General features: G+C 46.7%; 1 protein-coding gene across 4 annotated transcripts in view; it reads left to right on the top strand.

Moving 5' to 3' along the window:
* Window positions 1–25,815, top strand: part of SMARCA4 (SWI/SNF related, matrix associated, actin dependent regulator of chromatin, subfamily a, member 4) — an 86,244-nt gene that overhangs the window by 25,312 nt on the left and 35,117 nt on the right. For all 4 annotated transcript variants that reach the window (XM_038771413.1, XM_038771416.1, XM_038771415.1 and 1 more), the window contains 9 exons: window positions 434–564; window positions 700–757; window positions 1,183–1,301; window positions 3,883–4,033; window positions 16,441–16,604; window positions 17,285–17,351; window positions 23,850–23,960; window positions 24,530–24,772; window positions 25,643–25,756. In XM_038771413.1, the coding sequence (XP_038627341.1) occupies window positions 434–564; window positions 700–757; window positions 1,183–1,301; window positions 3,883–4,033; window positions 16,441–16,604; window positions 17,285–17,351; window positions 23,850–23,960; window positions 24,530–24,772; window positions 25,643–25,756 (1,158 nt within the window). The remainder of the gene's footprint in view (window positions 1–433; window positions 565–699; window positions 758–1,182; window positions 1,302–3,882; window positions 4,034–16,440; window positions 16,605–17,284; window positions 17,352–23,849; window positions 23,961–24,529; window positions 24,773–25,642; window positions 25,757–25,815) is intronic.

Here is a 25,815-nt window from a genome sequence, read left to right as displayed (position 1 = left end):
CTTCTCTCCCTGAAATCTAGTCCGCTTAAGTCAGCGGCTTGGCTTTTTGTGGGTATTTTAGAGAAGAATATAGTGCACTAGGTTCTGTCTCCCTTTAGACTCTAAGCTCGTTGTGGGAAGGGAATGTGTCAACCAACTCAGGGAGAGTAGTGTACTCTCCCGAGCCCTTAGTACGTACTCGATAAATACCAGTGCATTGTTGCTAGGGATGATGTAATTATAGAACATTGCTTCAACAGCGTGAGCCTGTCTGGACAAAATGCAGTGTGATGTCACAATTAGCGCTTGCCTGTGCGCCCACAGGTTGGGCAAAGCACAGCTCCTGTGTGGAGTGCCAGCAGCACTACAGAACTAGCTGCCGTCCATGAAATGTATTCATCCTGGATACCATTTGAATCTTGAGACCATTTGAAACACTTTTTTTAAATTCTAGCCTCTAGACGAAACCAGCCAGATGAGTGATCTACCAGTTAAAGTGATTCATGTTGACAGTGGAAAGATACTCACAGGTACAGATGCCCCCAAAGCGGGGCAGCTGGAAGCCTGGCTGGAAATGAATCCAGGGTAAGTCCTCTCACGTAGCACTAAATCTAAACACGTGTTCTTTGATGTTTGGACATCTTAATACAAGAAGTTTTGTGACTAGAAGGTAGCTATTTGTAGAATTGATACTGATCCATGACTATTTTCCATAATTAGATATGAAGTGGCCCCAAGATCGGACAGTGAGGAGAGTGGCTCGGAAGAAGAAGAGGAGGTAAGTTAAGAATTCTTTGCACTGAATTTGCTCTCTGCTCTTAAGTATTTGACTAGAGTGCTGGAAAGCCCCAATTATTTTTGAGAAATCATTCCGTTTTGCTACTTTTTTTAAAAAAAAAAAAAGGTTGGAGATTTGGGGGTGCCACTTGGGTTTTGAGAGATTCTTGGGGAGTCCGTTGCTCTTTTCATTGCAGTGCCTCTCTGAAATGTATTCTCCCAAGTAATGAATCCTTTCCTTTATTGAATTCAGCTCTTGTGCCTTCCAGTGGGGGTCAACTGGAGAATTCATGTGTAAAGAGCAACCTATTGTCGAGAACATGGGACTGTTCAGAAACACTCAGAACGTTTTGGCACAAGAGCTATGTCCTGAATAGACACTCGGAATACTAAATTGTGGTGCTTCCCCCCCCCCACCCCCCGTAGGAAGAGGAGGAGGAACAGCCACAACCTGCTCAGCCTACTCTTCCGGTGGATGAAAAGAAGAAGATCCCGGATCCCGATAGTGATGACGTCTCTGAAGTGGATGCGAGACACATCATTGAGTAAGACAACATAATAACTTTAGGCGGTCAGCATTTCCATCTTCCAGTTATGTGGCGTGAGTAAGGCTGAGTTCCAACTGAATGCGGCATTTTCCTGTAACTGCATCTGCCATTGACCAGTAACTGGGAAAAGGCCAGGGAAGGTTCGATGGAGTTACCTTTGTTACCGTTTGGCGAACAAAAACACCGCAGGGCTAGATATTACTTCAGCCAAAAGTCAAAAGGGCCACTCTAACATGCAGACAAAAATCAGAAGTTTAGTTTTAATCACGATGGCTGTGGAATCAGTTTCCCGTCTTAGGCCATATTTTACCGACGACTTCTGACTTCCCTTATGCTCGGACTCTGCCATGAAGTGAATTTCGAGCGCGACCATGACCATCCCGCCTAAGAGTCTGTCTCCATCAAGGACAATAAAGAATGCTCAAAATATCCATGTGTTGCTTGCCCACCTTGACATCCACCCCGGTGTCTGTGGATGTACCATCTTCCACCTCCCTATCTGCCCCTATCTTTTGTTCTAATAACATAATGTGGAGTACTCATCCATTCATTTATCCAAACCCTTCTTGATTGTATTGATCTTTTCGGCCTGCACAACTTCCTCTGGGAACGAGTTCCACGTGCTTACCACTTGCTGGGTGGGAACGTGTGTCCTTTTATTTGGTTTGAACCTACCGTTTTCAAGCTTCAGTGGGTGCTCCTTCAGGCCTGGTGTTATGGGACTTGGTGAACAGCAGTTTTGTGTTTGCCCTGTCCTCACCCTCCATGATGTTGAAAACTTCAATCATTTTCTTCTTACCGCACGGAAGATCAACTAATCATTGGTGTTTATTGAGCGCTTAACTGTGTGCAGAGCACTGAAAAGTTCTAGTCTTTTTGGCCTCTACTCATATTGAAGCCGCTCCATTTCCCCCCAGTCATCTGGTTGCCTTTCTCTCCAATTCACTCCATTTTGTCCTTCCAAATACGTGGTAACCAGCACTGCACCCCATATTCCAGGTGTAGCCATGGTTCTATAAAGGCATTTTGTTTTCTCTGTCTTTCCTGATGGTGTCCAACATTTTGTTGACTCTTTTGGCTGCCGCCACCGCACTGTAAATCGATGATCGATTGATTACTCGGTGGAATTTGTCGAAGGCACCTGGTGGATGCAAAGTGCTTGGGAAAGTTCAACAGAGGCAAAACACGTGTTCCCTGCCCACAAGAAGTTTACACTCTAACGATTTGCAGGAACAATCAACGATTTCTCCCAGGCTATGACTCCGTCATCATGTAGTTGTAGTTTGGATTATTTTTCCCTAGGTGCGTTACTTTGCACTTGCTCACATTTAAACTCTGCTACTTTTCTGCCTACTCACTCAGTTTTAGGCCTTTCCACAGCTTATTCCCATCTGCAGTGCATTTCACCACTCAAAAGAGCTAAGTGACGTCTGAAAACTAGAATTCACTGTTCATTCTCTTGCAGATCATTTATGAAGGTAGTAAAAGAAAACAGTGTAGCCCAGGATCCCCGGAAGACATTATATTCACACTTCTCCATCCAGAAAAATGACCATTTAACAGCTACCCAATGTTCCTTATCTTTTAGCCAGTTTTCCGTCTGGCCAAACATCCCCTTTAATTTCACTGTCGATAAATAAAAATAAATTAAAACAAATAAATAAATAAAGCCTTTGAGTTGGGACCTAGTCGGAGACCTTTTGGCAATCTAGTGTATGCCCACTGTTTCCTTTCTCCCACACGCTTCCTTGTCTTTCAAGTCCAGCGGATTTAGAGAGGCATGTTTTCCCCTTAAATATCCAGGGTGTCACTCCCCCCTCCTCACCCCCCGCCCCCCACAGTTTTTCTAATTTCTCAAGGATCGTAATCTTATAGATTCTTCCACTTTGCCCTATAATTCCCAGGATCACCTCCTCTGGAAACTCTTCTTAGTAAAGGGAATTACGTTAGCAATCCACTGATACAGTGGCCTTTGGTAACAGTGCTCTACCCACCCTGCCTAGGAGTTTGGTAACTTCTTGGCCCTCCATCAGCACTCCCAAGTGGGTGCCGTCCCAGGCCTGTGACTTTTTTTTTCATCTAGCTTATCTCTGTAAGGTTCTGCGTGGGTCCCACAATTTGATCCAATTCTCTGGCCTATCTGCTCCCACGAGCAATTTGGTTGTGGGAACATCCCTAACATCTTAGTGAGTTTAGGGCCCCCAGTCATTTCTTTATACACTTTTAAGTTGTGTTGGTTAACTGGTGGTGATTGGTGCCCGATCGTCCATGAACAGTGGTTTCTCAAGTCCCAGCAGCTCATGGGGAGAACTGCACATGTGCCAAAGCACCAGGGGTGCCCAGCAGCAACTCTTCGAAGCCCTGGAAGTAAGGCCTGAATCCGCTTCCAGTCCTGCTTAGACTTGGACTAGGTGGACTGAGGTGGGGTGGACCAGTGGTTTTTGGCCCACACAAGAGGTCAAACGGGCTGCTTCGCAGGAAACCCAAAGGAGACTCCTAGAAAAAGAACATGTGTTAGGAATGCAAATATATAGACTCTGCATCTTCACACTCTGCATTTTTCATCCAACTCTTTTAGAAACGCTAAGCAAGATGTTGATGATGAGTATGGCGTCTCCCAGGCTCTTGCCCGTGGTCTGCAGTCATATTATGCTGTGGCCCATGCCGTCACTGAAAGGGTGGACAAACAGTCCACACTTATGGTCAACGGTGTTCTCAAACAGTACCAGGTGAGAGATTAAGAAAGCGGGCACTGACCCCTAATGCGCTCCTCTCCAGGGACTTTTATACCTGTGAAATACCATTCTCAAGAGGTGCCGTGTTGGCAGCCCCTGATCGTTGTACTTCCGTCTCTTGTGTAGCAGTTGTTTTCTCTACAGTCTTGCAGCTCCGATCTGCTGATAATGGATGAGCCATTAAAATGCCGCATTGAACCCAGGAATTATTTTTTCCCGTCTCGTTCCTATATCAGTAGCCGAGGCATTTTCGTTGCATGTTTCTCATCGAGATGAATCTGACAAGCCTTTGGCTTAGCAGAGATAGGAACATTGCCAATGGCCAAAACAGAACTAGCAGAATTGGTTTGGTTATGTGTCCTCGGGCACTTATTGCTTCTGTTCTGTGAAGATATCAATTTATTAGGCCACGAAGACAAAGTTTTCCTTGCCTTTATTTATATGGTAGCATTCTGCAGAGTATTAAGAGCATCAAAGGATGATACGATTTGTGTGAAAGTGGACACTGGTTCATTTCCATTTGAGTGGTCTTGCTCACTGAAGATGTGTCCTGGGGAAAGGCTGTGTAAGCTACATCCGTATAAAATACACCTAGTTTGACATAGTGAAAGGGGTTGAATTCCAAAAAAAATGAGCCACTCATATCGGAGAGGCAAAAAGCAGACTCTTAAACTAAATGCCATCGCTATTACGTGCTGAAGAATCAAAATAAATCAGATTGAATGTACGCCTACTCCCACCCGGAGCCTGGCTGTCAGGTGCCAAGGATCAACCAGCGTAGTGAACTACTACCAAGAGAGGAGCAGCTCTTTTTGAGCAATAGCTTCGTAAGAAAAGAGGCAGAGAGACGAAAGGCCCTGCAAACCACAGACGTAGCCCAACTAAGGGCAGCCTTTTTATGTGCAGAACGTGGCCGGACTGTAGGACCTGCATTGACCTTTTCAGTCACACTCTTAGGATGAATTTCACTTTTAATATAACTGTATTGACTTGCATAACTGCCTCACCTCTTGCATAATTTTTGCAACGTGAAAGCAGGGGTGGGGCTGTACACGGCTCACCTAGGAATTAAGTCTAGCCATAAGGGAAGGAGGAGAAAAAGGTGGTAGCGGTAGTTATAGCATTTATCGTATGCTTCCTTGGTACGGTGCATTGTACTGGGCGCTTAGGAAGAGCAGAATAAGAATGTGCTACATGAACCTCGAGGGACTCCCACATTTAGGGAGTCAGTCATTTATTGAGCACTTACTGTGTGCAGAGCACTGTACTAAGCACTTGAGAAAGTACAATATAACCTACATTCCCTGCCCACAATGAGCTTACGGTCTAGAGGGGCGGGCACATTACTATAAAATGAATTACAGATATGGAAATAAGTGCTGTGGGGCTGGGAGGGGGAAATGTATAAAGGGAGCAAGTCAGGGTGATGCAGAAGGGAGTGGAAGAAAAGGAAAAGAGATCTTAGGGAAGGGCTCTTGTAAGAGTTGTGCCTCCAGTAAGACTTTCAAAGGGAGGAGAGTAATTGGTAAGAAGAAAGATGTGGGCGAGAGGTCAGCGATGAGGTAGACGAGATCGAGGTTCAATGAGAAGGCTAGCGTTAGAGGAGCAAAGTGTGCCAGCTGGGTTGTAGTAGGAGAACAGCAAGATAGGGTGATAGAGTGCTTTAAAGCCAATGGTGAGGAGTTTCTATGTGATGCGAAGGTGGATGAACAATCACTTGAGGAGCAGGGAAACATGGCCTGAACGTGTTTGTAGAAAAATGATCTGGGCAGCAGAGTGAAGTCTGTATTGGACTGGGGAGAGACAGGAGGCAGGGAGGTCAGCAAGGAGGCTGATAAAGTAATCAAGGCAGGACAGCATAAATGCTTGGATTAACATGGTAGCAGTTTGGAGGGAGAGGAAAGGGCAGGTTTTAGCGATGTTGTAAAGGTGGACCCGACAGGATTTAGTGATAGGTTGAGTATGTGGTTTGAATGAGAGACATGGGTCAAGGATAATGCCAAGGTTACGGGCTTGTGAGATAAGAAGGATGGTGGTGCTCTCTGCAGTGATGGGAAAGTCAGGGGGAAGACAGGGTTTGGGCGGAAGGATAGGATAAGAAATTATGTTTGGACATGCTAAGTTTGAGGTGATGGGAGGACATCCAAGTAGAGAAGTCTTGAAGGCAGGAGGAAATGCGAAACTGCAGAGAGGGAGAAAGATCAGGGCTGGAGATGGAGATTTGGGTATCATCCGCATAGTTGAAGCCATGGGGGCGAATGAGTTCTCCAAGGGATTGGGTGTAGATGGAGAATAGAAGGGGACCCAGAACTGAAACTTGAGGGACCCCCACAGTTAGGGGGTGGGAGGCAGAGGAGGAGCCTGTGAAAGAGACTGAGAATGTGTGGCCAGAGAGATAGGAGGAGAACCAGGAAAGGACGATGTCACTGAAGCCGAGGTTGGATAATGTTTCCGAGAGAAGGGGGTGGTTGACAGTGTCGAAGGCAGCTAAGAGGTCCAGGAGATTTAGGATGGAGAATTTGGCAAGAAGGAGATCATTGGTGACATTTGAGAAGGTGATTTCTATAGAGTGAAGGGGACAGAAGCCAGATTGGAGGGGGTCAAAGAGAGAATTGGAGGAGAGGAACTTGAGACAGCAGGTAGAGACAACTCACTCTAGCAGTTTGGAGAGGAATGGTAGGAGGGTGATGGTGTGATAATTGGAGGGAGCTGTGGGGTCGAGAGGGGTTTTTTTAGGATGGGAAGACAAGAGCGTGTTGGAAAGCAGCGGGGAAGATGCCACTGGAGAGTGAACAGTTGGAAGATGGTGGTCAGAGAAGGAAGAAGGGAGTGGCTTTGATAAGGTGCATAGGGATGGGGTTGGAAGTGCAAGGGGAGTGGGTGGATTTCGAGAGAAGGCAGGAGATTCTCAGGATACAGCTGGGAAAGGTTAGAGAGTTGAAGAAGGGACAGGAGGAGGGAGGGATTGGAGAGGAGCAGGGGAGATTTTAGGGAGAGTACGCCTGATAGTTTTGATATGACTCAGGGTGCTAGGAAATTGCTCGAATAGCTTGTTGGAGCCGAGGGTGGGGATTTTAAGAGGGATTCAGATGCGGAGAGAACTTTGGTCTGTCTGATGTCAGGGTAGTGGGAGCTCTTCTAAACCGGGGAACAGGATAAGTAAGAGGATGGAGAAAGGATAGTGACGCAAACTATAGCTAGAAGGTTAGCTTGGGAGCACTGAAAACAGCGAGTTGGGGAATAGTGGAAGAAGAAAGTGTAAGTGAAGTGGGGCCAGATGGTGGAAGGCCTTCGAAGCCGACTGTGAGGAGTTTTTGTTTGATGCGGAGACACCCAGGGAGCCAGGTGGAGGGTTTGAGGGGAGCGGAGATGTGGGCAGAGCAATGCTTCAAGAAGATAACCCAGTCAGCAGAGAGAAATACAGATTGGAGCAGGGGATAGGCTGGAGACCGGGAAACCAGCGAGGAGGCTAATTCATTCATTCAGTCGAATTTATTAAGTTCTTATTGTGTGCAGAGCACTGTACTAAGTGCTTGGGAAAGCACAGTACCAACCATAAAGAGTCATGGCATGACCGGGGCTTGTATCAGGGTAGTAGCAGTTTGGGTGGAGAGTCAAGGGTGAATCTGAGAAATGTTGTATAGGAAAAACTGGCGAGATTTGACTAGTGGACTGGATGGGAGAGTTGAACAACAGCAAAAAGTTGAGGGTAAGAAAATGTTGCCGGCTTCTGGGATGGGGAGGGTGATGCTGTTGGCTGAGGTCACGGTGGATTTGGGGGAGAGATGAAGAGTATGGTTTTTTTTCGTGTTGCCTTCGAGGTACCGGCAGGACATCCAGGTGGAACGGTCTTGGCGGCGCAGGAGATGTGGAGTTGCAGGTCTTATGAGAGGTCAGGGCGAGAGTGCTGGATTGGGGAGTCAGCTATGTGAGGGGGGTAGTCGAAGAGTAGAGAATTGTGATCATTCATTCAATCGTATTAATTGAGCGCTTACTGTGTACAGAGCACTTTACTAAGTGCTTATCATTACTATAATTATTATCAAGGTATTCGTACAGCACTTACCAAGTCAAGCACTGTTCCAAACGCTGGGGTAGATGCATGTTAATCAGGTCGAGCACAGTCCCCGTCCTACGCAGGGCTCACACTCTAAGTAGGGAGGAGAACGGGCATTGATTGGTTGTATAATAAGGATCAATCAATGGTACTGAGCACTTACGGTGTGCAGAGCACTGTACTAAACACTTGGGTTGGTACAGTACAACAGAGTTGGTAGGCACATTCCCTGTCCATAAGGAGCTGAGAGTCTAGAGGTGGGAGACAGACATGAAAATCAATTACAAGTATATATATAATAATGGGGCTGAGAGAGAGTGTGAGGTGAATATCAAGTGCTTAAAGGGTGCAGATCTAAGTGCCAGAGTAGAACATATAATTTGTTAGGTACTTACTCTGTACTAAGCACTGTACTACGCCCTGGGATAAACACAATATAAGCAGATTGGACACAGCCCCTGGTCCACATGAAGCTCACAGTCTAAGGGGGAAAGAGAACAGACATCCCCATTTTTACAGCAGAGCAACATTGGGGCAAGATCAGAATGGAGGATATTGGCTATAAGGAGGTCTTGGTGGAGGGGAGTTGGAAGCCAGTTGGGAGAGGTGGAATTTGTTAACTGCTGTCAAACACTGTACTGAGCGTTGTTGTAGGTTCCCTGTCCCACATGGGGCTTCCGGGAGGGAGAACAGGTGTTGGGTCCCCCTTTGACAGATGAGGAAGCTGGGGCAGAGTGAAGAAAAGAGTTGGTGAAGAGAAAAGTAAGGCAGGCGGTATACCCAACCTGCCCTAGGAGTTCGGATAGCAACGGGAGAAGGGAGATGGAGTGGGGTCCAGAGGGGGCTTTGTTGAGATGTGGGAGGAGGGGTGAAGGAAGAGGCAGGCAAGAGGGCACCTGAGACTTGAGTCGCATCAATTGCAAGTTTCCAAGTCGTGCATACAACAGGCTCTCAGTGAATTAACTCACCCCCTCCTGCTCGTTTGATAATTAACCTCTTCCCCCCAACACGCACACACCCCACACTACTGTCCTTCCCCCAGGGCATGTGGCTATTATCTCCTCCTCAAACAAGTGAGGCCAGAATAGTGCTATTTCAGCAAAATTGAGTCTTGGTAGGAGGGAGGGGGTCCAAGTATGACCTAGTATGATCGGAATGGAGTTCAGTTAATTAATGGAATTTATTCAGGGCTTACTGTGTGCAGAGCACTGTACTAAGGTCTTGGGAGAGTACATTACAGTTGGTGTACAGGGTCCCTGTCCTCAAGAAGGTAACAGTCTAGTCAGGGAGATAGACATAGAAATAAAGTTAGGGGAGGCATATGTACACAAGTGGTTTTTTTTAGGGGGAGAGGCGGGTAAGTAGCTAAATACTTAGTGGGTATGGACCCAAGATGCATAGATGATGGAGGAGGAAGGTAAAATACATTGGGAGTATGAGAGATTAGTCAGGGAAGGCTACCTTGCATTCGATTTTATTAAGCCCGTACTGTGTGCAGAGCACTGTACTAAGCGCTTGGGAAAGAACAGTACAGCGATAAACAGTGACAATCTCTGCCCCCAACAAGCTCACAGTCTTGGGGCGGGGAGGAGAGCAGATGTGATTTTAGAAAAGCTTCGAAGCTGGGGTGAGTTGTGGTCTGTCAGGTGTGAAGTGGGAGGGAGTTCCAGGCAGGACGGAGGTCCTGAGGAAGAGGTCAATGGCAAGAGAGATGAGTCTATGAGAGTGCACAGAGTACTATGTGCTCTGCACATAGTAAGCGCTCAATAAATACGATTGATGATGAGTCACAATGAGTAGATGGGCATTAGACTGTGAGCCCGCTGTTGGGTAGGGACTGTATATGTTGCCAATTTGTACTTTCCAAGCGCTTAGTACAGTGCTCTGCACATAGTAAGCGCTCAATAAATACGATTGATGATGATTAGGGTGAAGCGTGTTGTCTGGGTTGGAGATAGAGAGGAGTGAGGGGAGAGAGCCGACTGAATGACTTAAACCATCGGTGAGGAGTTTCTGCCGGATGCCGAGATTGATTAGCAACCATTGGAGGTTTTTGAGGAAAAGGGAGAGATGGACAGAATTTTTTCTTTTTCAGAAAAATGATAAAGGCAGAGAAGCAGCACGGCCTAGTGGATAAATCACAGGGCTGGGAGTCAGAGGACCTAGCTTCTAATCCTCGCTCTGCCATTTGTCTGCTGTGCAACCTTGGGCAAGTCACTTCTCTGTTCCTCAGTTTCTCCTCTGTAAAATGGCGATTAAGCCTGTGAGCCCCTTGTGAGACTTGGACCGTGTCCAACCCGGTTAACTTATTTCAACCCCAGCACTTAGTACAGTGCCTGGCACATAGTAAGTGCTTAAGTACCATTTTAAAAAGAGTGAAGTATGCACTGGGAGAGGGCTGGAAACAGGTCAGCAAGGAGGCTGCTGCAGGAGTAGAGATGAGATAGGTATGACAAGTGCTTGGATCAGTGTGGTAGCAGTATGGATAGAGAGGAAGGGGAAGATTCCGGAGATGGTAAGATAGAGCCAGCAGGATTTGGTGACTGAATGTGTTGGGTGAAGGACGGAGATGAGGCAAGGATAACGCCTAGGTAGCGAGCTTGTGAAACAGGGTGGTGGTGTTGTCAGCAGTGTTGGGAAAGTCAAGGGGAGAAAAGGTTTTTGGAGTAAAGATGAGTTCAGAGATGTTGAGTTTGAGATGGCAGAAGGACAGATGTGGGAGTCATCCATGTAGAAATGGTTGTTGAAGGCCTGAGTGTGGATGAGTGGGTTTAAATGGAGAATGGGAGGCCCAGAACTGAGCCTTGAGGGACCCCAACAGTTAGGGGATGGGAGGCAGAGGAGGAGCCAGTGAAAGAGACCTTGAAGGAGTGGCCAGAGAGATAGGAGAACCAGGAGGGGACAGTTTCAATGAAACCATGGTTTGATGGTGTTTTCAGGAGAAAGGTGTGGTCCGTGGCATCAAAGACTGCTGAGAAGTCAAGGAGATTTAAAATGGGGTGGAATTCATTAGATTTGGAGAAGACGGTTTCACTGGAGAGCAGGGGGTCGAGGAGGAAAGGACAGGGGATAAACTTTTTTGAGAAATTTTGGACTGGAATGATAGGAAGGAAATGGGGCTATGTATGTAGCTGGAGGGTTACAATAGGATCACGGGAGGGCATGCTTGAAAACACCAGGGCAGGAGCCATTGCAGGTGAGTCTTTAAGGTAGGTAGGAAAGAAGGGTGAGTGCAGATGGTTTAATAAACTGTTAAAGGATGGGATCAGAGGCAGAGAAGGTAGATTTTGAAGTGAAGTGGGAGTTCTCTTGTGAGACAGCTGCGAGAGTGAGTGGAGGGGTAAGGTGGATCAGGGACTGAGATATGGGGAAGCGGTGGGAGGAGTGAATGAGTCCTCTAAGGGAGTGGAGGCAGATGGAGAATAAAAGGGGGATCCAGATCGAAGCCTTGAAGGACTACCACAGTTCAGGGGTGGAAAGCAGAGGAAGGGCCGGGAACAGAGCCTCGTTATCGCCTGTCCCGCCGTCGACCCCCAGCCCTCGTCCTCCCCCTGGCCTGGAATGCCCTTCCTCCGCACATCCGCCAAGCTAGCTCTCTTCCTCCCTTCAAAGCCCTACTGACAGCTCACCTCCTCCAGGAAGCCTTCCCAGACTGATCCCCCTCCTTCCTCTCCCCCTCCTCCCCACCCCCCCCACCTTACCTCCTTCCCCTCCCCACAGCACCTGTATATATGTATATATGTTTGTACATATTTATTACTCTATTTTATTTGTACATATTTATTCTATTTTGTTAATATGTTTTGTTTTGTTTTCTATCTCCCCCTTCTAGACTGTGAGCCCGCTGTTGGGTAGGGACCATTTCTATATGTTGCCAACTTGTACTTCCCAAGCGCTTAGTACAGTGCTCTGCACACAGCACTCAATAAATACGATTGAATGAATGAATGAAGGAAGGAAGGAGCAGCCAGAGAGCTAGAGCTAGGAGAAAAAACTGTCCATAAAGCCAAGGTTACATAGTGTTTCCAGAAGAGCGGGGTGGTCCACAGTGTCAAAGGCAGCTGAGTGGTTGAGGCGGATTATGATGGAGTAGGGATGACAGATGAGTCGAGGAAGACTTTCTGGCGGAGATTGTTTTAATGGGGTTTTGAAGATGGGGAGAATAGATGTCTTACAGGTGTGAAGGGAGAGGGACTCCTAGAGAGGAGGGAAGACATGAGCAGCATGTCGACGGCGAAAGACACGAGCTAACAGCAAGAAGGTCGATGTTTAGAAGAGCAGAGTGTACCGGCTAGGTTGTAGTGGGAGAAGAATGGGGATAGGTAGGATGGAGAGAGCTGATTGAATGCTTTAAAGGCAAAGGTCAAGAGTATCTTCTTGATGCCAAGGTGAGTGGGCAACTGTTGAAGGATTTTGAGGAGTGGGGAGATGTGCGCAGAATCTTGTTTTACGAAAATGACCAGGGAAGCAGAGTGGGGTATGGACCGGAGAGGGGTGAGGCCAGTGGCAGGGAGGTCAGCAACAAACATTCGTCGAGAAGGGTTATCACATGAGCTTGGACCAGCATCTTCGCAGTTTGGATGGAGAGGAAGGGGCTGATCCTGAAGAGATTAAGAAGAGAACTGACAGGATTTGGTGGAAGGTGAATATGCGGGTTAAAAGAGAAATGAGTCAAGGGTAATGCCAGGTTTATGAGCTTGTGAGACAGAGAAGACGGTGGTATTGTCAGCAGGGATGAGAAATTGTGGGAAGGAAATGGTTTCCAGCGGAAAGGGGTGGTCCACAGTGGCAAAGGTTACTGAGATGTCAAGGAGGATTAAGGTGGAGTAGAGTCTTTTAGATTTGGCAAGAAGAGGTCATTGGTGATCTGGGAGAGCAATTTTGGTGGAGTGGAGGGGGACGGAAGCGCGATGCAGGGGGTTGAGGAGAGGAAGTGGGAGGAAACAGCTCGTTCAAGGAATTTGAACAGGAATGGTTGAAAGGAGGTGGGATGAGAGCAGGAGGGTACAATGGGGTCGAGGAAGGATTTTTTTAGGAGAGAAAATGTGGGAGTATTTAAAAGTGGAGAGCAAAGAACCACTGGAGAGCGAGTGGCTAAAGATGGCAGTCGGGAAGGAAAGGTGGAGGAGGGCAAGTGTTTTAGTAAGCTTGTGGATGAGGATGATTTCAAAAGGAGACAGCTGGGAAAGGTGAGTGGATAGCGGGAGGAGGGGGCTTAGGAGGTTTTGTGGGGATCCCACCTGATGGTTTCAGTGCTGTTGCTTTTCCTTTGAAGTTGGTTACAAGGAGGTCATTAGTGACCTTGGAGGGAGCTGTCTTGGTGGAGTGGAAAGCCAGATTGTAGAGTCAAGAAGAAAGTTGGTGGCGAGGACATTAAAGCAGCAGGAGTACCTCATGCATTCTAGGGAGTTTGGATAGGAGTGGGAGGAGGGAGATGGAGTGATAGCTGGACAGGCTCTTGGGGACAGAGAGAGAGGTTTGTTGAAATGGGGGAGACTTGGAAAAGCAGGGGAGAGAGTAGAGTAGGGCAAGAGATCACAGGACCCTCTCTCTGCTATTGCACTTGTTATCTTTCAACTGCTGCATACTCCAGGCCCTCAGTGAACTAATTCCCCCCACCTGCTTTGTTGTTGGGTTCTCACCCTTCATCATCATCAATGGTATTTATTGAGAGCTTGCTGTGGGCAGAGCACTGTACTAAGCAGTCGGGGTTGGCAGACAGGTCCCTGCCCCTTCTGTCTTCTTCCTCTAACCTGCAACACTCTTAATGGATTTGCCACCCCAGTCATCCTATTTTTAACCCTCCTCCCCCAGCCCACACAGCTAGCGCTGCTTAAAATGATTTGGTACTGTTTCCTCCACAACATTTGGGGGCAAGGGCCAATATCAGCTGAGGCAATTATGCAAATAAATATGGTGTATGTGTTTTGTGCATGTATGTCTACAAGTGCTGAGGATGGACATAAAGCCATATGTGCAAGAGTCTGCAGGGTTGATAAGATTCTGGACCCTGATAATTAGCTGGGGAATGCTTGTTGGTGCAGGAGGGATTTTAAAAGAGGGCGTCTAGGTAAATGTTAAATGTTAGGTGACTAGACTCTGGCCCGGAATAGAAGTGTCTTCCTCCTCCCCTCGCCTCACTAGATTTTAAACTCCTAAAGAGGCAGGGATTGTTTCTACCAACTCTTATATTCTCCCAAAGACATAGTACACTGTTCTGCACACAGTAAATGCTCAATAAATACCATGGGTAAGATAAGATTTCAGGGAGTAAAATGACTGACTCCAAGTAAGGTAGCCACTTTGTGAGGAGGATACATTTTTTTCAGCCTACTAGAGCAGTGGTAGTTATTGCTGCTGTGCACGTATGATACAGGCAGCAAGACACTAAACAGTCCCCTGGTAGTCTAAAAGAGTCGATGCTCTCCCCATTGTGCTTAATTTACTATCTGTGGGTACACTTAGACGCTAGGATATTTGGGTTAGACGTTTGCACAGTGTGCACTGAATGCTTGTATTCAAGTGAGCCTCCTTTAGGCAAAAATCTGCAAAATTAATCCAGTTATAGTAAAAGGGAAGATTGGGTTCTAGACACCTCCCACCCTCTGGCAAAAAAAAAAAAAAAAAGTGCAAGGGCAGTCTATTCTAAGCAGATTATAGACGGCCCATTCATTGCCAACTTTTTCTTACCCCAGGTGGTCTTCGATCTGATGTTCAAAATGTAAATTATAATAGAATAAATTTTCGATATCCGGAGGCTTTCTCTCCAGCTTTCAGATAGTTCAGAATCCCATTCTGAGTTCCAAGTTACTTAAATGGCAACAGCAAACAAATGGTGCTAGAGAGCAAATTCATTTAAATACAGCCGCCTCTCTTATTCAAAGGAGACACCACTTATAGTGTGAAGGTCATGTATGAGTGCATGGGAGGCTGGCAAGACTAGTGGGGGACCCACAGTTCTGGCTTCATTGTGTTTTGCGAAGCAGTGTGGCTTAGTGGAAAGAGCACGGTCTTGGGAGTCTGAGGCTGTGGGTTCGAATCCCGGCTCCGCCACTTGTCTGCTGTGTGACCTTGGGCAGGCCACTTAACTTCCCTGGGCCTCAGTTACCTCATCTGGAAAATGAGGGTTAAGGCTGTGAGCCCCACATGGGACAACCTGATTACCTTGTATTTACCCCAGCGCTTAGAACAGTGCTTGCCACATAGTAAGTGCTTAACAAATACCATCATTATTATTATTTTTTTTTTTCATGCTTAAGGTTTGCAGTGCCTTATGGTGGCTGTCTTTGCTCAAAGAGAGGCATTCCTTTCTTGGTGGCAGTGCGGGTCTGCTGGTCTACCCTTAATCACTGACTGTCAGTTTTCAGCTGAGACGCAGCATTGCCCGAAGCTTTGTTTGACCGTGTCCTTAAAACGTTTCCTCTGCCCTCCTGGGCTTTGATTTCCCAGTCTCAGCCCTCCATACAGCAGCTGTTGGGGCCACCTGCAGTTATTTATTTTCCTCACATATCCCACCTAGCATAGCTTCAGTGCCGAGAGACTGACAAATCTTAGAACTTCACTGTTCATGATCTTGTCGTGCGGTTTGCTAGTAAGTGACCCTGGGGGAACCGCTCCAAGAACTGCAGGTGGGTCCTGGGTGCTTTCCAGGTCTCCCAACTGTTGAGGAGGTTGGTTAACGCTACAGCCCGGAGACCTCTACGTTGGTCTGGACCGTGATCCCACGCTGCTGCCAACATTGACAGTCTCCCAGTGCTGGGCCGGGCTTCTGGATTCGGTTTTCTGGAGCCTTGCATCGTTGGTCAATGTGCTGCTTAGGTATCATTTAAAGAAATTCCCTTAGGCTACATTGTCCAACTGGAGCACCTTGAACAAATTGTTTCCAGATCCTAAAAGACTTGAAAGCAACTAGTGAGGGGAGCAAAATCTTTGGTCCTTTAATGGCGTGTAAATTACAAACTAGCCGATGTTTTCTGCCTCTTTAATGAGGAAGGGTTGTGACAATAGCTGATTGTTTGCTTCAGTGCCCAGGAAGGTGACAGTAGATCAAAAGGGTGTCCTACTCAGAATGATTCCTAACTGCTTTTTATAAATGTTACTTTGGATCGCAGGAATTTAGAGAAAAGGTTATTAAAGGGGGGGGATACCCTTCCCTTTAATACAGAGGGAAAAATCAAATCAAATTTATTCTAATCAACTCTTTGAGATCAAGAGGTGGAAGAAAATAGTCCCGAAGTATTGTATTTAAAACAAATGTTCGCTAGATCATTGGAGAAGATGTTTCTGACACTTGGAGTGTTAAGAAAAACCATTTATATTTTTGTTTGTTTGGTTATGTTTTAAGATTAAAGGTTTGGAGTGGCTGGTATCGCTGTACAACAATAACCTGAATGGAATTCTAGCCGACGAAATGGGTCTGGGCAAAACTATCCAGACTATTGCTTTAATTACATACCTCATGGAACATAAGCGAATCAATGGACCTTTCCTCATCATCGTACCTCTCTCGTAAGTGTGAAAAGCTGAAGCTCTTTTTCTCAAGAGCAGAGTTGTGAAATCTCATAGTTTTTATTTAGGTGATTATTGTTCCTGTTTTAGTTACCTAGCAAAACTTTCTTCTAGGGAGGAATACCACCTGTTAGCAGATATTCTTTGTCTCCTACTTAATCTACTCATAATCATAGTTAGTTGCGTTCACACCTACCCAGTCCTCTAGGTCTGTTTTGAGTAAGAAATGGGACCTGCACAAGGCTCCTGCAGAAAGAGAAAACAAGAACAGAGTCTTTAATTTTTCAGGATATTACATCTCAAGTATTACTACCGAAGGGAAATTGGAAACCTCCTCACGTTGTAGTCTTAAAAAATTGGATAATTGCTCACTTGTCTACTATGGGTTAGGAGCATTGTTGCCCAAAGAGAATCCCAGAGAAACCCAGAGAGTTCATCTGTTCAAATCCCCCTGTGTCTGGATGACCCCTGGGCTTGTGGATCAGTCAGTAGTATTTACGAGCACCTCCTAGAATTCTATTTTCCATCTGCTTATATGAAATTAGATTAGTTTCGGAAAACTGAGTTTGACAGTCCATCTGTGAGGAACTGGTCAGGTGGTCATATTTAACATTAATATACTGTTCATTAGGTGAGATGAGATTTTACAGTTGCCTTTGTTGTTTTTTTTTTCCACATAGAACTCTATCGAACTGGGCGTACGAATTTGATAAATGGGCTCCTTCTGTGGTAAAAGTATCATACAAGGTAAGGTCCTGCATTCTCAGTGCTGCAAAAGGCTCTTTCTTGTCAGCCACTGGACATGGTGATATGGCAAATGAGATGTGCCTCATTTGTAAAATGCTCGGAAGCAGTGGATTCAAATATGACCTATTTTAAATTCAGAAACCTGAGACTATCATTTAAGCGAACTGGAGTGAAACCTAGTAAAATAAAGTGAAAAGGCGGGTGCCGCTTGTTGCGGGTGGGTATTCCTCCATAGCAGTGCCCCAGGTTAGAGTGAATTTGCCCATGAATCACCAGATTTGTATGAAAAAATTGCTCTTTGGTGGAATCTGAGGGTTCTAAACCCCAGGGAGGCAGAAAGCGTCCTGCAGATGAGAAGCCCCTGTTACCAGGATCCCGTGTTTGCAGTGCTCGTGAGGGCAGGAGAGGAGGAATTAGTAGGAAGGTCAAGACAGGAAGATCCTAGAAAGAGAGCTTCTATAACACTTTGGAAAATAAAACCGCTTTCACATTACCCACGTCATATCTTTTATCCTCCTAACACTGTGAGTTAGGGGGAGGCGGGAGTTGTTATTCCCATTTTATAGACAGGTAAACTAGACCATGCCCCTCCTCCCCTCCCATAAATAGTTGATGATTATGGGGTTGGTTTTTAAAGGAGATTATCAATAAATTAATCACAGGTGAGGGAATTATCTGTTGTGTATATCGTCTCAATTACGCTGTGTTCAGTGTGTCCATCCCAACTGCTACCATGCTGCTCTGATCACTCATCATTTCCCACCTTATCTACTGCATCAGCCTCCTCACTGACCTACCTGTCTCCTGTCTCTTCCCCACTCCAGTCCCTACCTCACTCGGCTGCCTGGTTCATCTTTCTCAAAAACCCTTTCAGTCCACATCTCCCCACTCCTCAAGAACCTCCAGTGGCTGCCCATCCACTCCATCAAACAAATTCCTTTCTACAAGCCCTCAATCAGCTCTCCCCCTCCTACTTTACCTCACTGCTTTCCTACGGCAACCCAGCCGCACCCTTTGTTCCTCTGACACCAGCCTATTTACTCTACTTCAGTCTTGTCTGTCTCTCTCAATCAATCAATGGTATTTGTGTGCTTACTGTGTGTAGGGCACTGTACTAAGCTTTCGGGAGAGCACAGAACAGCACCACGTTGCCTGAGTCCAGCGAGCTTACATCCTAGATGGGGAGACAGACATTAATATAAATACATTGCAGAGGGGAACATAAGTGCTGTGGGCCTGAGGGTGGGGTGAATTCCAAGTACAGATCCCAGTGCATAAACATAGAAAGGAGAGAGAGTCAGGGAAAGAGGGCTTAATTGGGGAAGGCCTCTTGGAGGAGATGTGACCCTAGACCACTTGTCCATATCTTCTCTCTGGCCCGGAACGCCCTCCCGTGCCATATTTGACAGACCTTCACCCTACCCACCTTCAAAACCTTATTAAAATTGCATCTCCTCCCTAAGTCCTCATCTCCCCTACTCCCTCTCTGTTTTGCATCATCTATGCACGTGGATCTGCCCCTTTTAATGTCTGCCTCCCTCTCTAGACTGTAAGTCCCTTGTGGGTGGGGATTGGGTCTACCAAGCCTGTGTAAGCACTCTCCCGAGCGCTTAGTACAGTGCTCTGCGTACAAATGGGTACTCAAATACCACCGCTTAATGCCAGTATGGTCCCTAAATGCCTAATGTAGTGTAGGCATTCAGTAGATTTTGTTGATAGTGCTACGGCTAGGGACCAGCAGTGGACAAATATTTCAACCCATGGACCACTCCTCAAATTACTAAGGCTGTTGTATGCTGCACCAAGGAAAAGTGCAGGGTTAATGTGAGAAAATGTTGTGGGGAAGCTGCTGCGTTTGCCCCACCCAAGGTGTATAGGATAAAATTAAGGGAATGTGGTGTTGACCCACAAGTCTGAGATCCATGGGGAAGCAGTGTGGCCAAGTGGAAAGAGCGTGGGCCTGGGTATCACAGGACCTGGGTTCTGATCCCAGCTCGGCCACTTTGCGGCTGCCTGACCTTGGAGAGGTCATTTACTTCCCTTCTCTGGGCCTCAGTTACCTCATCTGGAAAATGGGGATAAAATCTTAACTCCGACCATGAACCCCACGTGGGACAGGGACTGTGCCCAACCCAATAAACTTATCTACTCCAGTACTTAGCACATGGTAAGTGCTTAACAGGTGCTATCATCATTATTATCATTATAATTACCTATGGCTGAGCTTCCAAAAATTGATCAAGGAGGGTTGCTAGTTGATAGATTGAATAATAAAATTTTACGATCACAAAGGAACAATAAGTATAGCATCTTCGTGTGTACTTTCATGAGCTACCTCTTCAGCTAATATCTACAGCATTTATAAGCATTTTTCTCCGGTGTAAGCATATTAAGCTGTGGTATTTTTATAGCTGTTTGTGGTCTGCACTTTGGCTCACGTTTCTTTTGTCATTTATCTTAGTGACTTGGGAGAATTTGGGGACTTCGGTGAAGTCCCCAAATTGTGATTCAGTAAAGAAAAGAGTTTTCAGCCATTTTCAGAAACTGCTCCAAGGGGGTCTAAACATTCCTCCAAAATCCCCCTCCCACCACACCCCACCGCCGCAGTTCTTTTAGTTACAGAACTATTCGCAGGAGTCTCCTATTTGCTTCCAAGATAATCTCTTGCCTTTTCCTGTGCTGCAGCTTCCTGCTTCAGAGCCCACCTTACTGGAGTTTTCCATGATCAGTCCCCATTGTCCACTACCGGTGGCCTCCCCGCCTCAGTGCCTTGGCTGTCCCTTTACCAGTACATGCGACAGGGCTTTCCAGACGTCTTCTCAGTTGCATCACTGGTCTCCTAGAAATGATTGTAAAGCCAAACTTAACCTTGAAAGTGGCTTGCCTGGAAGTGGCCTGAGGAATGCCTGTGGTTTCCCTAGAGCCACGAGACCTTTCCACAGTTGGTTTTCACTTTCGGGTCACCTGTTGCCTGGGTGGTGCTCTCCTTTAAGAGTTGCTTCTGTGGTACTCAGACGGTAGTCTTTTTTTCAGCACTTACTATGTGCAGAGTGCAGGAGTAAAGTCTTAAGAGAGTACAGTAGAGGAAGATACAATCCCTGCTCTCCAGGAGTTGGCAATTAAAGAAAGGAGACAGACACAAAATAAATGACAGATGAGGAAGAAGAAAATACAGATAAGTGCTTAAAAGATAGAGTATGTAAGTCATTATGTTCAGAAGTATATTGGTTATCAGCGCAGTTAGGGAAGCAGCATGGCTTAATGAATAGAGCACGGAGCCGGGAGTCAGAAGGACCTGGGTTCTAATCCCGGCTGTGCCGCGTGTCTGCTGTGTGACCTTGGTCAAGTCACTTAGCTTTCTCTGTGCCTGTTACCTCATCTGTAAAATGGGGATAAGAGTGTGAGCCTGATTAACTTGTTTTAACCCAGTGCTCAGAACAGTGCTTGGCACACAGTAAGCGCTATAATTATTATTAATGCATGAGTGCTGAGGTGGTCGTTGGGTGGTAGTTCAGGGGAGGTGAAAGGTTAATCAGAGAAAAGCCTCTTGGAGGAGGAGAATTTCCTCAGGGCTTGGAAAATGGGGAGAGTAGAGTCTGGCGAATTGAAGGGGAATGGGGATGGCAAGCGGGAGAGAGGGCTTGATTGCGTGGCTGGAGGCAAGCAAGTTGAGAGCCCAGGTACCCTGAGAAGATGAGCTTGGAAAGAATGAAGAATACCACTCAGAGCCTAGTGGAAGAGGACAGTGGATAAGTAAGAGGGAGAGAACTGGTGGTCAGAAGTTTCCACTTGATATTTGATGGTTTGTTTTGTTCTATGGTATGTTGAAAGGAATGGTAACAGTCGGAGGCTTTTCAGGCTTTGAAACGACAGCTTCACTCCTCTCCGATCTCTCTCCACCTTTCACACCCTTCTCCCTCCATCGCCCCACCGTGCAGCTCTAAATGTGGCCTCTGGAACCCCTCCATTCTGTCGGGAGCAAACTCTCCTTCATGCTCAACCTGTTTCTGTCATCTTCACTCCTTGCCATCACAGTCCTGACTTGCCAAGGGTGTCTCACTGCCCCTGACCTGTAGAGAAATTTGCCTGTTCCCTCCCCTCCTCCATGTCACTTTTGCATTATCCCACCCCTTCCATCCCTCACCTCTATCACCCATCCGCCTCTGTTACCTGTTATCAGTCATTTAATCAGTGGTTTTTATTGAGAGCTTACTGTGTGCAGGGCACTGTCCTAAGCATTTGGGAGAGTGCAACACAAGTATGATTGCTAGTTGCAGTCTACACTCCCCACCTCGCCTTGCTTCCATTTTGATGCCTTTTCTCCTCTTTTTTGTCTTCTACATTGATCTTTGGGAACTTGAACATCCCTGTGGGTTCTCCTGCTCTCCCCCACCAATTGCCTTTCTTCCTCTCACTCCTCAAAGCCTCGGACCTCCTCCGTTCCAACACACCCATACCCCAGTTGGATCACACGCTGGACAAGTCATCGTACCATCTACCATCTACCATTTCGAAATCCCCCTCTGACCTCCTAACCTGCCACCTAAAGCCTCCTAAGCTGCCACCTCACCCACGTGCCCCTTCCTGGCAAAACTGTTCTCTTCCACCCACCAACTCCGATCTTAAGATCCCCCCCCTCTTATCCCCAACCATCATGACCCTCCTGGACTCCATACCAACTCTTCCCTCCATTAATGCACAAATCCATGTCCTCAATACCATTCTCTCCATGGAACTCAAATCCTTCCTCTCCCGTCCCCCATTCTCCATTATCATTGTCTTATTTAAGCGCTTACTGTGTGCCAAGCACTGTATTAAGTGCTAGGGTAGATACAAGATCACCAGATGGGCATAGTCTGTGTCCCACAGTGGGCTCACCAATAATAATAATAATAATAATGATGGCATTTGTTAAGCTCTTATTATGTGCAAAGCACTGTTCTAAGCACTGGGGGGGATACAAGGTGATCAGGTTGTCCCACGAGGGGCTCACAGTCTTAATCCCCATTTTGCAGATGAGGTAGGTAACTGAGGCCCAGAGAAGTGAAGTGACTTGCCCAAAGTCACCCAGCTGACAGGTGGCAGAGGCGGAATTAGAACCCATGACCTCTGGCTCCCAAGCCCGTGCTCTTTCCACTGAGGCACACTGCTTCTCTTCTCTCAGTATCCATTCTCTGTCCCACCAAGTAGGAGGGAGAATGGATATTGAAGCCTCATTTTGCAGATAAGGCAACTGAGGCACAGAAAAGCTAAGTGACTTGCCCCAGGTCACAGAGATGGCTCCCTGGCCTTTGCTCTTCCCATCAGGCCATGCTGACTGCATTCATCCTTCCGTTACCGTCACACTACCAACCCCCAGCCTTGGGTCAGCTTCACAATCTACTTCCTTTGCTCTTGCGCTCATGCTTCAGAGTGCTGTTGATGGAAATGGAGACACCTCTTCTGCCACATCAAATTTGCCCTCTCTTGCTTAACAACTCTGCCCTCTTCCATCATCCACTTCCATGGCTGTTGTGACCACCGATTATTCTAAACCTTCAACCCCAACCTAAAACACCCGGTATCCCCACTTCCCCCATCCTTTCCCCTTGGCGACCTTGCCAGCTACTTTTTTGAAAAAATAGAAACCCTCAGGCACGAGTTCCCCAGAGCCCACCCGCTCACCGACTCAACTACCTCTCAACCTACGTCCACGCTCATCTTCCCCAGCCTTCCGTCAAGAACTCCTCTTCTGCCTACTTTCAGAATCTACCCCATCCCCTCTTGCTCTCACCCTTCTGTCCTCCCTGTCATTTCCAACTCCTTGTGCTCTGGGAGCCCCTTCCCCTCTGCCTTCAAACAGGCTCAGATCTCCCATCAGCTAAGAAGAGCCTTCTCTGGATCCCATTGCACCCTCCGGCTATTTCCACCTCTCTCTAATCCCATTCGTGCCCAAACTCCTGGAGTGGAATGTTGCTACCATTTCATCTCCTCCATCGCCCCTCTTGACCCACTACACTCTGGTTTCTACTCCCTCCGCTTCACAGAGACTACATTCTCTGAGGTTACTGATGACTTTCTTGCCAAATCTAACAGATTCTATCCTCATCCCTCTTGACGTCTCGCCCGCCTTTGACACCGTGTGACATTTGCTTCTCTTGGAAATGCTCTCTAACTTTGGTTTTGCTGATACAGTTTTCCTGGGTCTCCTTCCTCTTCTGTTCGTTCCTCGGTCTCTCTCACCCCGCTCTCTCAAGGATATATTACGAGTGGCCGTAGGGCCTCCTTTCGCTCGCCTCTATCAGGAGCTCATTCGCTCCTATCCCTTCAACTCCCACCTCTGTGGATGACTCCCAATTCCATCTGGGCTACTCATCTCCCATGCAGTCTCACATTTCCTCTCGCCTCCTCCGCCACCCCACGTGGGTGTCCCGTTGACACCTTAAGCTCACAGTTGCTACTCATAATTTCTGGTTTCTCCCTTTCCTGGAAGATTCAACTCGTGTTTGTTTTTACCAGGGCTCTCCGGCAGCAAGACGTGCCTTTGTACCTCAACTTCGAAGTGGAAAATTTAATGTCTTGCTCACTACATATGAGTACATCATTAAAGATAAACATATTCTTGCCAAGGTAAGAGGGATGAATGGGCTGTACTTTGGGAACTCCTCATCAAGGGAGTGTCGAGGAAAGCTTTGTTACTAAATCTGCACAGCAGGGAATGTGCATTATAATAGAATCTGCAAGGAAAGTGCAGTCGGTTGTAGACAGTAATCATATATGGCCTGATTAGTGAAGGCGGGCAGGGGGGTGGTCTTTGGGCAGCGTTCCTCACTGTATATGGTGCAGCACAGCAACATACTGCGATAAGCTCCCTGGATTGCTGTAATTTTTGCTGGCTGCCATTTTAGATTTGGCTCTACGCACACCAGTTTCCAAGGGGTGAGCCCGAGATAAATGTATGTATTGCAATGCATCCAAGACCAAAACTTGTTCAGTTTTGTGACTCACCGTTCTCTTTACCGGACTGCAGTTGACAGGGTATGAGAAAAGTCTTTCTCTCTGAAGAATAGGGGTTTAGTTGCATGGAGACTTGGTTCTGATTCTTACCCTATGGTGGAAGGATAAAAATTCCTCTTAAAACTCTGGGTGACTCATTCGTCCTCTCCTTTCCCCCACCCTTAAATGTCACATTTGAGCAGATTCGCTGGAAGTACATGATTGTAGATGAAGGTCACAGGATGAAGAATCATCATTGTAAGCTAACCCAAGTCCTCAACACACACTACGTAGCTCCACGCCGTTTGCTGCTAACAGGCACTCCACTACAGAACAAGCTACCTGAACTGTGGGCCCTGCTCAATTTCTTGCTGCCTACCATCTTCAAGAGCTGCAGTACCTTCGAGCAGTGGTTTAACGCCCCTTTTGCCATGACAGGGGAAAAGGTACGCAAAAGAAAGCCCGCCACTAGCAACTTTTGTCTGTTGTACTCTGAGAAGTTCCGTTTGTCATCTGACAGGAAAGTGGGATCTTACATTTTCTTGGTGGCGGGCGTTGGGGGTGGCATATAAGCGGCGTGGTGGAGGGCGATTTAGTAGTTATCTTAAAAATTATAGGACCAAATTGATGTGTATGTATGTAACGCCAGAGTTACATTTTGAAATGCAAAGTTTAATAAACGGCATAGGAGAAACATCATGACCTAGTAGTGGAAAGGGCACTGGATTCTAATTCTGGCTCTGTCACTTGTCTGCCGTGTGACCTTGGGCAAGGCTCTTAACTTGTCTGTGATTCAGTACCCTCATCTGTAAAATGGGGATTCAATACCCATTCGCTGCCCTACTTAGAGTGTGAGGCCCTTTGGCTGGCAGGGACTGTGTCCAACCTGTTTAATTTGTCCCACCACTTAGTACAGTGCTTGGCACATAATAAGTGCGTAACAAATACCATAATTATCACTAATTATTATAAGGTATCATTGGAAAGAGGGCTGAGTACTGAATCTTAGAGTGTCTGTCCTAATTAAATTCCCACCTTATAATAAACTACATTTTGAATTTCTAACTTGGTTTCATAGTGAATTGCTCTGAAATAATTTCGGAAGATCAAGGGCTAAAAGCAAAAGTTCCTCTTCCGTGACTACTGGATAAAATGTGTCACCTGAGAGAGCGACCAACAGGCTCTTTAAACTGGGGTTTCTGCAGAGAGCCTCCAAATTGGAGATTGAAACAACTCGGCCAAAAGCCGTAAATAAGATCTGTCTCCTCCTTGATTGAAAAGGTTTTACTTTTTTATTTCCCGTTTGGTAAAAACAGGTGGACCTGAATGAAGAAGAAACTATTCTAATTATCCGCCGTTTACACAAAGTTCTTCGCCCCTTCCTTCTCAGGAGATTAAAGAAAGAAGTAGAAGCTCAATTGCCTGAAAAGGTAAAAAGCTGCCAGCCAAACAGAGGTTCTTTAATTGAGTGTTCCGGCCCTGCTGGTTC

Source organism: Tachyglossus aculeatus, chromosome X2, assembly GCF_015852505.1.
Source record: "Tachyglossus aculeatus isolate mTacAcu1 chromosome X2, mTacAcu1.pri, whole genome shotgun sequence".
Classification (NCBI taxonomy): Eukaryota; Metazoa; Chordata; class Mammalia; order Monotremata; family Tachyglossidae; genus Tachyglossus; species Tachyglossus aculeatus.
The sequence above is the reverse complement of the archived record's forward strand: the minus strand, read 5'-3'. Positions and strand labels throughout refer to the sequence as shown.